A 13,244-nucleotide genomic window follows, 5' to 3' on the forward strand; every position below is an offset into this window, starting at 1 on the left:
CACGCGCGCATCATTTTTCGTCCATTTCCCAAAAAGTTTGACCAGAGCAAACGTATGCCGTAAATCGATACTAATGTCGTAAAATGCCTCTTTTTCTATCGTAAAACGTACTGATTTTGTTGTAAACTTACTCCGAGCACATGCACACCGCTCGCATTCCAAGAAACATGGCGTCGAATTCAACTGCGGGTGAGCGTCCTCCGAATTTATGTCAGCATTAAAGTAACAAGGAAGAGTGGTGGCGTCATCGTAGATTGGTACGCCATCGATTGTGGGCAGGGGGACGTTACTTTTGCCCAGTTGTATGAGAAACTCGTGGCGGCCAGTGAGTTCCAGCCGGTGAACTTCAAAGACGTCCTTTCGAGAACTGCAAATGTGCAGTTCTTCTGCAATGAAGAGAAGGCAGGAAGAGGTGTGGAGGTCTACGGCGACCTGAAAGTTGGCCAGGCCACCCGGCAGTTCGGATTTTTCATCCGAATTGAGGTGGACAAGACGGTGGCCAGTGGGGCCGAAGATCCAAGGCCCAAGTCTGCTTTTGAGGTGATTTTCTTTTTTTCCAGTTTTGGATTGAACTCTATGAAATGTAATTGTAGGGATATGGGACGGGGGCATTTTGAAAATGAAGCATTCTACATGCAGTAACAGCTACAGCAGTGTTTGTTTTAAGGCCAAAACTATTGACAGGATGTTTGTCAATTTTATTCAAATTTTTTTTTGCACTATTGACAATGTTCGTCAATGAGATTTTTTGCACTATTGAGTGCACTATTAACTTTTTTTGCACTATTGACAGGAACATCCTATCAGCCATGCCGTTTTTTTTTTTAAACAAGGGAAGAATAGTTTCCAGCATACAAATTGAGATTTCTTTGCCTTTTCTATGTACCTGTATGAAGGTGGTGATGATGGCCTCCCGAGAGCAAAGCCAAGAGAAGTTTGTGTTTCCAGCCTATGCTGGTAGTGGTGAGGCCGAGAACAACAATGCCATGGGGCAGATCCGTCTCTACAACGATATCGTCGACCTTCTGAAAAAACAGAGCTTCAGATTCGTTTTATTCCTGGAGCATCTATTGCAACAACTATGGGTTTTGAGATTTATATCACAATTTTTGCATGAGTTGTTAGAAGGTTTTGAATAGTAGAATTGATCAGATTTATCAAAGAGATTCTATCAATAGATAAATGCTTGGATGTACAGTGACAATGACAAAATAATATATTTAAGAGCTTGACCTTAAGTTTTGCTTTCTTTGTGTCCTTAAAACAGGTTTGAAAAAACCAAAAGGGAATGAAGTTTCTAGCAAAGAAGTCCTTGTTGCCATCAGAAACACCGGTAATTGCTACCGCACTTGAAAACATTGTCAGATCGTGCTGTATACCTACTGGTAGCCTTGAGATCCCTGTATGACAAGACCTTCACACAGACCTACAATAACCCCTCACTTCATCGGCATACACTCAAGCCTGTCAAGCCAAGACCTTAAGGGGCATGCCCAAGAACTGTTCAAGGTTTGCTGTCTGCCTTTGCTACAGAAGGTTAAAGACATGGTCTTGACTCTAGGAGAAGGAATCTCCAAGTACAGCGAGCATTTGGAGACATCAAATAGGAAAGTCCAAGAACAGAGGAAGCAGCTTTTCCCTGTTCGTTCCGTGGAGGATGGGCACAGCACAGAACTGCGAGTGGTTGAAGCAAAAGTTCGACATGATCCAAAGATAAATCAGCAGGTACTCCCAGTTAGAGCAGCATCTTGCAGAATACAAGGTATGCTTCTTGAATGACTTTGCTCCCAAAGACTACAGAAAGAGGCACGTGTACATCAGTGAGCTGCAGCTGCCTATGAGTGTTGAACTGTACAGAGTGGAAACAATCTGGGATCATTGCACTTCATCTGGAAGGTTCCACCGAGCAAAGAATTTAGAGACTTAAACCAGTCAAGTCAACTAATGCATGAGGTAGAGAAGAACGTACCTGTTTACCATACATGGGAAATGCACAAGAAGTTCAATGATCGCTTTTCACTGGTCACCAGTGCCAAACCTGTCCTCCTGAGAGAGATGCATCAGTTTCTGACGAATGATGCCACAGTCGAAGAATGTCCCTTGAGCAGAGACATTAGACAAAAGACTGAAGATGCTTCTTGATTCAGAGGACTCAGGCCTCATTGTGGATATGAGGTCTATGAATGAGGAGCAGGAAAGTTACAAAGAGTTCTGGGATGAGGCTGCAAAGGTGATGGAAGAAATGCAGCTGGCAAGTGTGGACGACAGGCAACATGGACAGGTCTGCTACATGGCACTTGCAATGTCCATCCCGGATTTCATCACCCAAGTGGCCAAGAGGCTTCCTGAGGAAGCAAAGATACCCTGTCCATCATGGGTAAGTCTGCAGTTTTGGCCCAAGAATCCATTTGCTGACCGAGCCATACGCTACTCTGGTAGGCTGGGAATCAAGTACATGGTACAAAGCAGACAACTAAACCATGACCACCCTGACTGTCATTATGCGGCTGCTGTTTTCAAGTACTTGAAAGAGTTTGCAGTGATGTTCCGAGAATTCACCGCATGTGTCTGCCTTGATGACAAACATGGAATAAAGGTGGGGGAACCAGGATACCCCTTAGCTGCTGTGGACCGAGGCAAGTCTGTACTAGTTGCACAGGACACAGTGTTTGTTGTGGCAGACCATGATTTCGCGAAGGTGAAACTTGTTCCCAGTGTGACACTTGTCTGTGACGTTCCAGAAAGTGCCAGCGAGTCATTCAACCGCGGAAAGGTCTTCATTTCGCTGAAGGACGCAACATTTCAACCTTCGACACCCATCAGACAGAACTCCATCACATTCTCACCCAAGCTGGAAAGCTTGGCTTGCCGATATTGTGTCAATACCGTGATTGAGGTCCAGACCACAGGCTCACTTACATCAGCACACAGGTGTCCCTGATATACATGTTCATCATCCTAGACATGCTTGTATGTGCTCACACAGCACCTCAAAACAGTTTCAGAAACCCAGTGGAAAGGGTGATGAGCATTATCAGTCTGTCATTGCAAGCTACTGGTGTCATGAGGGAGATGATGTCTCCTGCAACGGAGAAGCTTTTTGCTAGACTTAGCTCTATGAAGGATATCAGAGCTATGGCGGAAAAACACCCAGAGCTCAAGCACAGAGAAGACACGTGGAATGATGAATGAACTGTTTCAGCACCTAAGTTTGAAAGGTGAAGCAGTCTCTACTATCCAGCCCACCACAGATCAAGAAGTGGAAGAGATGTGGGACCAGATTTTGATGGTTGACCAAACTAACGAAGGGTGACAACCAAGGTCAAGGTGCAAAAGAAGAAAGACCTTATGGCATTCATGGACCACAGCTGTGTGTCAAGGCATTACAGCTTCAGCATCAAGAAGTGTGGAGACAGTGAATGTACCATCTGCAAGAAGCCAAAGCTCCCTCCAGAGGTATTCAGAAGACCAAAAGCCTTCCCTGATCCAGTAGTAGAGGCCACCGGAGAGCACCAGCCGTTCATAGAGGTGTATGGCACTGCAACATCTGAGGGATACAGGCCAAGCCTGAAAGAGCCACGTGCCAAGGACCACAGTATGCCATTCTCCCCGTGTGCGGAAAACACCAGAGGTGTAGCGACCTGCTTGGACTGCGGGAAACCTCGAACAATTCAGTCAGAGAGCTCTCACAGCAGTACAGAAGAACCACTTGGATGGTCTGAAGGACTCCATGTACACCTGTAGAGTATACTGGGTACCAGAGGACCATCCACTGAGAGATATCTTATATGGGCAGGTGAGTTGTAGTATACACAGAGTTAAAATTGTTTGACAATGTTTCCTTTTATTATTCTGAGGTAGTAGCAGCTCATCACAATCATATCTTGTAGTGCCTATAACTAAATTCTGAAAGATGAATGTAGTAGTAGGACTGTGCTCCGTTTGCATGGGGTAGACAGTTGTAGCTATCAGCTTTATAGTTGCACAGAGGAACTGGTTTTTTTAGGCAGAAAGTTAATCTTATTTCTAATTTTTACACCCGTTTTGTGCAGGGCTCGGTCATGTGCCACGCCAGTGGAGCTCTATTACTTCTCTGCCAGGCTGAAGGCACCAGCAGCATTGAGGGTAATCCTCCCGTTGGTTTGCTGGCAATGTGGGGAGGAAGAGATACTGCTCATCCCCGTAGAGAAGATGGACCAATTCCAGACCATCCATCCAGTGTGTCAGGTGGGTTTTAAGTCTTTATTTACTTGCTTGCATACACTGTACTCTTGTCTGAAATAGTGTGTATTTTTGTGTGCAACCATAGAAGTGTATTACTTTGTTGATTTAAGGTTGATATCCAGGCAGTAATGTACATACATGATAAATCTTTTCAACTGGACAAACTGGTCCAAAATTGGAGCCAAATAGACTCATATCTGCAGTGACATCCATATATTGCACAAGTCAATCAATAAATGATTTCCTCCCATCATGCAATTTTTCTGGAGGTGTGCAAATCTGCAGGGGTAGGGGAAAGAACAAGGGGAAGAAGGAAGATGAAAAGGAGAAGAGAGGAGAAAGAGGACAACTAAGGTGGGTCTATTTTATAGATTTTAGATACCAAGTATTCAATTGAAAAGCATCATGCTGCTTGCAACATTTCATCTGCAATATCAAGCATTCATCCCCTGCCATTCACATTTATGCCCATAAACCTTTTACACCAGGGGTGGGCAATTATTTTTTCCATGGGGCCCACATGAGAAACAGAAAATTTTGTGGAGGGCCGGACCAAAAGGCTAAACTAAACTCTGCATAATATTAATTGTATTGCTTTATATAAAGCAGTAAATAAAATTTTTTTTACAAGCTGCTAAGACTGGTAAGAGTATGGAAAAAACAAGGTTGCCTTACAAAAAATGTCATTTATTCAATCAAATTTCCCAAAACAATGGCTAACAAAATGTGAACGTTTGTACCATTTTTCTTCAGTCACATTCACCCCAAAACACAATAAAGACATCACAATATTGTCTTTCTACTCCAAATATCAAGCAAGATACATCATATTATAATAATGATGCCCACATTTGTAGTCTAATCACCTCATTTGTTGTTTTTCAGTTTTTCGGATCTGCTCTCCACAAACTAAACACACGTCTTTATCTCTGACTTCAGTAAATAAATACTTAGCAGTCCATGTTTTGTTGAAAGCCCTGCATTAGGCATCTACCCTTCTTTTTGCGTACATTTTGGGGGCTAAAGTCTTCTTGTGACTTGCTCGCAACAACATCGATTCAGTGAAGGTATCAGATCTACAGATCGGCTTGGGCTCCGGCGCCTGCTGGTGACGTCACACTACGTGATTGGCTGAACCGTTTGAAGGATGACGTACAAGTTTGTGGTTGGTCTGGACAAATTACGGAAGTAGTTATCGCGGGATTAGGTTTTGTGGGATTTCATGTCATGTTCATGTCGTGCGCATTGCGTTTTTGTTGAACACAACTTCAAAATAAAAGCAATGCACATTCACTCCATGCATGAGGTAAAATTAGAAAATATGTTTATTTTGTAATTTCTAATTAACCTTGCGCGGGCCGGTCAGAATGAACCAAAGGGCTGGATGCGGCCCGCAGGCCGTAAAATGCCCAGGTCTGTTTTACACTAACTACTGGGAAACTAAAGATAACAATATCTAATTGCTGCCTTTCATGCTGTGTTTCTTTAGGCACCTGAAGGATATCAAGGAAAAGATGATGCCAGAAGGGAAGCAGGGCTTGAATTACCCTTGCTTGCACCACTTTGTGCCACCAGATGATGTGAAATAACAAAAATAAAGAATTTCTTGTTTGGTATACCATACTCTGTGTGTCTAGTCATTTGTTCAACCTTTCTGACCACTTATAGATCTCATAATGAAGAAAATTTTTTTTTTGACCAAACTTTTTTTTTCCCCCCGCACACTCGCATCAGTTTTGGGGTTCCCAGAGGATGTCATCCATATAATTGAATCAACATGGCCTTATATTTTATTGTTTCCTGCTGTCAAGAGGACCACATTGGAAAGAAGTGCATTTTATACTTGGGGTTATCCTCAATGCTATTTATACTGTCTTTTTACATGTATGAATTTTACCAAATAAATCCAGACCATACCAGCAGCTTGGGTGTTCCTGGCAATATTTCCGCCTTTTTCCATACAAGTGCATCTCCCTGTAACATTCACATGAATCCTGTATAGTAAAGCAGTGCTTGTTTACCCTCTTTCTGCATTGCTGCAGGGGGTTGGACTGCCTACTACGGTAATTATGGTAGGCTAGCCTGGGGACGTTTTGATGAGAAAGTTTTTCATGGAAGAGTCAAGAGCATGCTAGCGAATAGTATAACGCATAGTTTCAGCCTCGTTTTACAGGTAAAGAGTTCAGGTTTGTCCCCAAGTCAGGGTTGCAGCTCATTAATACACTATTTCAGAGGTATTTGGGGGGAGGGGCTGCGACATTGTCACCTTAAGGCCAATTTATGCTGACAACGCAGTCCTCGCAGATGGCGTCTGCGTAGCCCCCCCCCACCTTCGCAGACGCTCTGCGCACACCTCCCAAAAACTGACCACCGCAGAAGCCTCGCAGACAAGAGGGCTCCGATTGGTCCACTCTACATCCGCTGTACACGCACTTCCGCTTCCCCGGTTTGGTTTGTTTTCACGACCGCCATTTTTAAAAACACGAGCGAAGATGGAGCAGCATGAAGAGCGGTTGATCGAGGAAGTACGTACATCTATACGACTCCAATTCTAGTCATTATAAGTAACCAGAGGATAAACACTCCACTAACCACACAAACCAACTACTCCTAGCGATTTCGCGACTTCGCGCCCCCTTGCGTTGTGGCGGTGAATAACATCGCGCACGCCTATTACTCCCCGCTCAACGATAAATTACAACTGTCCGCGAAAAGCTATCTGCGAAAGCCTTGTCGCAAGAGCATGCAGAGGCCCTTAGTAGACCTTTTGCTTTGCCCCTTCGGTACTCAAGTATACACTCAGCCTTGCGCCCAAATAATGTCACACATCGCCCTTCCAACAGCCTCCTGGTGGCATGAGAATAGCGATACAAAAAACGCTCATAACTTTCTGATAAATGATCAAACATGCCTGAAACGTTTCTTACTGGCTCTCAATATTACAAGCTACCAACCCATGCATGTATTTACTTTGCATTTTCTATTTCTTTAAAGTAGATGTCAAATATTGAAACTTGGTTTAATCTTAATTAACATTAGCTTCATAGGTGAGTGTGAAGCATTTTTTGGCCTCAACAAGATTGGTTCTTTTTGTAGAGCACATGTACGATTTGAGGCAGTTTTAAAAACAAAAGTTGGCTTGTTCAGATCAATCTTCAACATCAGATTAAATTTCAGTTGCCCAGCTGTTCATTCTAGGGGATGGGGGTAAGGGCAATGACCCATTAAATGCCCAAATGTCATCCGATTGAGAGGTTGGATGGGCCAATGAATAGCGGACAAAAGAACGAAAAATCACGAAGTGATTTTTGGAAGTTCATGGGAAAATCCCACCCACCCAAAAATAAAAATCATGAAGGCCAGGCTGATTGAACAGTGGCATCATTACAAGATCTCAATTATCCTTATAGATGGTCAGGAATGAGGAAAACAGGAAGCAGGAGATTGCATTTCTGTTATAACCCGAGTTGAGTTGGCGTAATATAATCTCATGCTAACTGGTGTGCTCACATCGACAGATCCACTCTGAGAGGAAAAGGTTTTCCTTTGAAATGTTTAACTGAAATTTGATGGACAGGATTGTCTAAGACATACAGCATACAGATCATATTCTTTAACCCAAAAACAAACTCATCCAGTGATGCTTGACAGTTTGTGAACCCTTTAGAATTTATATTTCTGCATAAATATGACCTTAAACATCAGATTTTCACACAAGTCCTAAAAGTAGATAAAGAGAACCCAGTTAAACAAATGAGACAAATATTATACTTGGTCATTTATTTATTGAGGAAAATGATCCAATATTACATATCTGTGAGTGGCAAAAGTATGTGAACCTCTCGGATTAGCAGTTAATTTGAAGGTGAAATTAGAGTCAGGCGTTTTCAAGCAATGGGATGACAATGAGGTGTGAGTGGGCACCCTGTTTTACAGGGATCTATCAAAGTCTGATCTTCACAACATGTTTATGGAAGTGCATCATGGCACGAACAAAGGAGATTTCTGAGGACCTCAGAAAAAGCGTTGTTGATGCTCATCAGGCTGGAAAAGGTTACAAAACCATCTCTAAAGAGTCTGGACTCCACCAATCCACAGTCAGACAGATCGTGTACAAATGGAGGAAATACAAGACCATTGTTACCCTCCCCAGGAGTGGTCGACCAACAAGGATCACTCCGACAGCAAGGCGTGTAATAGTCGATGAGGTCACCAAGGACCCCAGGGTAACTTCTAAGCAACTGAAGGCCTCTCTCACATTGGCTAATGTTAATGAGTTCACCATCAGGAAAATACTGAGCAACAATCATGTGCATGGCAGGGTTGCAAGGAGAAAGCCACTGCTCTCCAAAAAGAACAATGCTGCTTGTCTGCAGTTTGCTAAAGATCACGTGGACAAGCCAGAAGGCTATTGGAAAAATGTTTTGTGGATGGATGAGACCAAAATAGAACTTTTTGGTTTAAATGAGAAGCGTTATGTTTGGAGAAAGGAAAACACTGCATTCCAGCATAAGAACCTTATCCCATCTGTGAAACATGGTGGTGGTAGTATCATGGTTTGGGCCTGTTTTGCTGCATCTGGGCCAGGATGGCTTGCCATCACTGATGGAACAATGAATTCTGAATTATACCAGCGAATTCTAAAGGAAAATGTCAGGACATCTGTCCTTGAACTGAATCTCAAGAGAAGGTGGGTCATGCAGCAAGACAACGACCCTAAGCACACAAGTCGTTCTACCAAAGAATGGTTAAAGAAGAATAAAGTTAATGTTTTGGAATGGCCAAGTCAAAGTCCTGACCTTAATCCAATGGAAACGTTGTGGAAGGACCTGAAGCGAGCAGTTCATGGGAGGAAACTCACCAACATCCCAGAGTTGAAGCTGTTCTGTACGGAGGAATGGGCTAAAATCCCTCCAAGCCGGTGTGCAGGACTGAGCAACAGTTACTGGAAACATTTAGTTGCAGTTATTGCTGCACAAGGGGGTCACACCTGATACTGAAAGCAAAGGTTCACATACTTTTGCTACTCACAGATATGTAATATTGGATCATTTTCCTCAATAAATAAATGACCAAGTGTAATATTTTTGTCTCATTTGTTTAACTGGGTTCTCTTTATCTACTTCTAGGACCCGTGTGAAAATCTGATGCTGTTTTAGGTCATATTTACGCAGAAATATAGAAAATTCTAAAGGGTTCACAAACTTTCAAGCACCACTGTAAGCATGCTGTTTGTATAATGCCATTTCTGCAATGCTTTTTCTGCTTGCAGAAAAAGCACTGGGCTTTGTATTATTTTAGTCCCATTATAACCTCTTCCCAGAATTAGAGAAATCCAGCAACAGGAAAATATTAACAATTAGTATAAGACAAATGAGAAAACAGGTGTTTCAATGTTTCATTACCATTTCTTGCTTGCTAAGTAAAAGGTGATCTTAACGCTGACTTTACAGGTTGTCAGTTTCTCTCATCCTGCAGATACTTTAAAAATACTATCCCAATTTTCATTAAGATTTTAAGAGATGTAAAATTCTGATCTAAAATTCTTTCAAGTGTGCGACTCAAAAACATGTTTTAAGACCTGCTCCACGATTTGGACAGAGCATCTGTTGGCCATTCTGTCTGTTAAGTCTGTAATGTGACTTTTCTTTTTTACAGTATACCATGATTAACACACATTGCTATTAAGGGCAAAATATTGCCTCTACCGCTTGCATTCCATTTGGTGTTAAAGCTGCACTGGTAGGCAGCAATTTTGTGCAAAAATTTCCATTTGAAAGGCAGCAAAAGGATAGCTGCCATTTAAAATTCCTCATTCTGAATCAATGTGAAGGCTGCATCACTCTTAATAATCAAATATTCACTTTGTGCGCATATAAATGTGTGCAACACTGAGGTGCGTCTTCTATTCACCTGAAGGCCCGTCCTCTTCCTCTGGGTGGTGTGTATCCACTGTAATACCGAGCCCGAGATGAGAAACTTCCTCCACGCGAGCGGAACCGGGCCCGAGGAAACCCACGGTCTGTGGTGCTGATACCGGGTCGATTCGTTCTCTTTGCCCCGACCTGAAAGTCATTAACAAGTTGCTAAGAATAGAGACAAAATACAGTGGGATGGAATTCAACCGTGAGCAAGAGAACATGAAAAATAAATGCATCAGTTTATTCTTTACAATCCTCATTTGTGGAAAGGCTTGATCAATACTTCCAGTATTTTCTCTAAGTATCAACATCAAATATTGAGTTATAGCTGTAAGTGTACTAAGGCTACGTTTACACTAGACCGTATCTGTCTCGTTTTCTTCGCGGACGCACTGTCCGTTTACATTAACCCCCCTGAAAAAGCGGGGAAACGGGAATCCGCCAGCGTCCACGTATTCAATCTAGATCGTATCAGCTCCGGTGCAGTGTAAACATTGAGAATACGCGAATACGCTGTGCTGAGCTCTAGCTGGCGTCTCATTGGACAACGTCACTGTGACATCCACCTTCCTGATTCGCTGGCGTTGGTCATGTGACGCGACTGCTGAAAAACGGCGCGGACTTCCGCCTTGTATCACCTTTCATTAAAGAGTATAAAAGTATGAAAATACTGCAAATACTGATGCAAATACTGCCCATTGTGTAGTTATGATTGTCTTTAGGCTTGCCATCCTTCCACTTGCAAGTAATAAGTGATCTGCGCTGGGATCTCACACACAGTGGCTCAGTCCCGAATCGTGGCTTGTTCACTTCACTCGCGCGCTCTGTGAGCTGCGCAGGGCCGGAGTGCGCACCCTCCAGAGGGCACTCGCTGTTCAGGGCGGAGTGATTTGGAGCGCAGGATGCCTGCGGAGCCGAGCGTATCCGCGTATTGGTGTTGCTGTGTGCACGGCTAACGGTTTTAGTGTCAACGCGAATCGTTTTAAGAACGTTAATCTGATGATCCGCTGATTCGACGTAATGTAAACGTAGCCTAAGGCACAGCTCTCTTTAGTCCAGGTTTCCCACTCGAAGTCAAATGTCAAATTCCCCAACTAAAAAGCTGAAGCTCCATGACCTATAATGGATGGAAAAAAACAGGCCTCCTTTGTGCTGAGCAGACGAAAACCATCCACGGCATTTTAAACCCATCAATTTGCAAGCTTTATTTACTAGTCCACAACTTTTGTACTGCAAAAGTCACTCACAGCTTCAAGACAGTGAAATAAACCAATAAAGAAAAATACTGCACAGAAAATACTACATCATGATGAACGGCAACTAAACTTTAAACATGCTACATACATAGGTGCTTGAAAGTTTATGAACCCTTCAGAATTTTCTATATTTCTGCATAAATGTGACCTAAATCATCATCATATTTTCACAAGTCCTAAAAGTAGATAAAAAGAACCCAGTTAAACAAATGAGACAAAAATATTATACTTGGTCATTTATTTATTGAGGAAAATGATCCAATATTACATATCTGTGGGTGGCAAAAGTATGTGAACCTTTGCTCTCAGTATCTGGTGTGACCCCCGTGCAGCAATAACTGCAACTAAACGTTTCTGCTACATTCCAAAACATTAACTTTATTCTTCTTTAACCATTCTTTGGTAGAACAACTTGTGTGCTTAGGGTCGTTGTCTTGCTGCATGACCCACTTTCTCTTGAGATTCAGTTCATGGACAGATGTCCTGACATTTTCCTTTAGAATTCGCTGGTATAATTCAGAATTCATTGTTCCATCAATGATGGCAAGCCGTCCTGGCCCAGATGCAGCAAAACAGGCCCAAACCATGATACTACCACCACCATGTTTCACAGATGGGATAAGGTTCTTATGCTGGAATGCGGTGTTTTCCTTTCTCCAAACATAATGCTTCTCATTTAAACCAAAAAGGTCTATTTTGGTCTTATCAGTCCACAAAACATTTTTCCAATAGCCTTCTGGCTTGTCCACGTGATCTTTAGCAAACTGCAGACAAGCAGCAATGTTCTTTTTGGAGAGCAGTGGCTTTCTCCTTGCAGCCCTGCCATGCACACCATTGTTGCTCAGTGTTCTCCTGATGGTGGACTCATGAACATTAACATTAGCCAAATGTGAGAGAGGCCTTCAGTTGCTTAGAAGTTACCCTGGGGTCCTTGGTGACCTCGCCAACTATTACACGCCTTGCTCTTGGAGTGATCTTTGCTGGTCAACCACTCCTGGGGAGGGTAACAGTGGTCTTGAATTTCTTCCATTTGTACACAATCTGTCTGACTGTGGATTGGTGGAGTCCAAACTCTTTAGAGATGGTTTTATAACCTTTTCCAACCTGATGAGCATCAACAACACTTTTTCTGAGGTCCTCAGAAATCTCCTTTGTTTGTGCCATAATACACTTCCACAAACATGTGTTGTGAAGATCAGACTTTGATAGATCCCTGTTCTTTAAATAAAACAGGGTGCCCACTCACACCTGATTGTCATCCCATTGATTGAAAACACCTGACCCTAATTTTACCTTCAAATTAACTGCTAATCCTAGAGATTCACATACTTTTGCCACTCACAGATATGTAATATTGGATCATTTTCCTCAATAAATAAATGACCAAGTATAATATTTTTGTCTCATTTGTTTAACTGAGTTCTCTTTATCTACTTTTAGGACTTGTGTGAAAATCTGATGTTTTAGGTCATATTTATGCAGAAATATAGAAAATTCTAAAGTGTTCACAAACTTTCAAGCACCACTCTAATTCCCCAATATTCCACCTCTGAAATAGACTTCCATGATATTCCAGAAATTCCCAGACCCTTGGGAACCCTGTAGTGCTTGTGCGTGTCGTCACACGGGCCACAAGCTGTGAACGTTTGCACCCGAGATTCCGTACCAATCAGTATTTCTCATCAATAATGCATCTTTTTTCCATTAAACTGAAATCTGATTAAATATTCACCTTTATCTGCCTTCCTCGGAATAAGGACTCATCCAGTGCCATTGCTGTTCTAACAGATTCCTTGTCTGCAAACTCAATATATGCAAACCTGAAATACAAAGCGGGGGGGAG

The 13,244-nt window shown here is 42.5% G+C and overlaps 1 protein-coding gene across 2 annotated transcripts in view; it reads right to left on the minus strand.

Moving 5' to 3' along the window:
- Positions 1-13,244, minus strand: part of pabpn1 (poly(A) binding protein, nuclear 1) — a 30,543-nt gene that overhangs the window by 10,063 nt on the left and 7,236 nt on the right. For both annotated transcript variants that reach the window (XM_060899972.1, XM_060899973.1), the window contains 2 exons: positions 13,134-13,221; positions 10,138-10,289 (listed from right to left, as the gene is read on the minus strand). In XM_060899972.1, coding sequence (XP_060755955.1) covers positions 10,138-10,289; positions 13,134-13,221 — 240 coding nt within the window. The remainder of the gene's footprint in view (positions 1-10,137; positions 10,290-13,133; positions 13,222-13,244) is intronic.

Source organism: Neoarius graeffei, chromosome 19 (genome assembly GCF_027579695.1).
Source record: "Neoarius graeffei isolate fNeoGra1 chromosome 19, fNeoGra1.pri, whole genome shotgun sequence".
In the NCBI taxonomy this organism is placed as follows: Eukaryota; Metazoa; Chordata; class Actinopteri; order Siluriformes; family Ariidae; genus Neoarius; species Neoarius graeffei.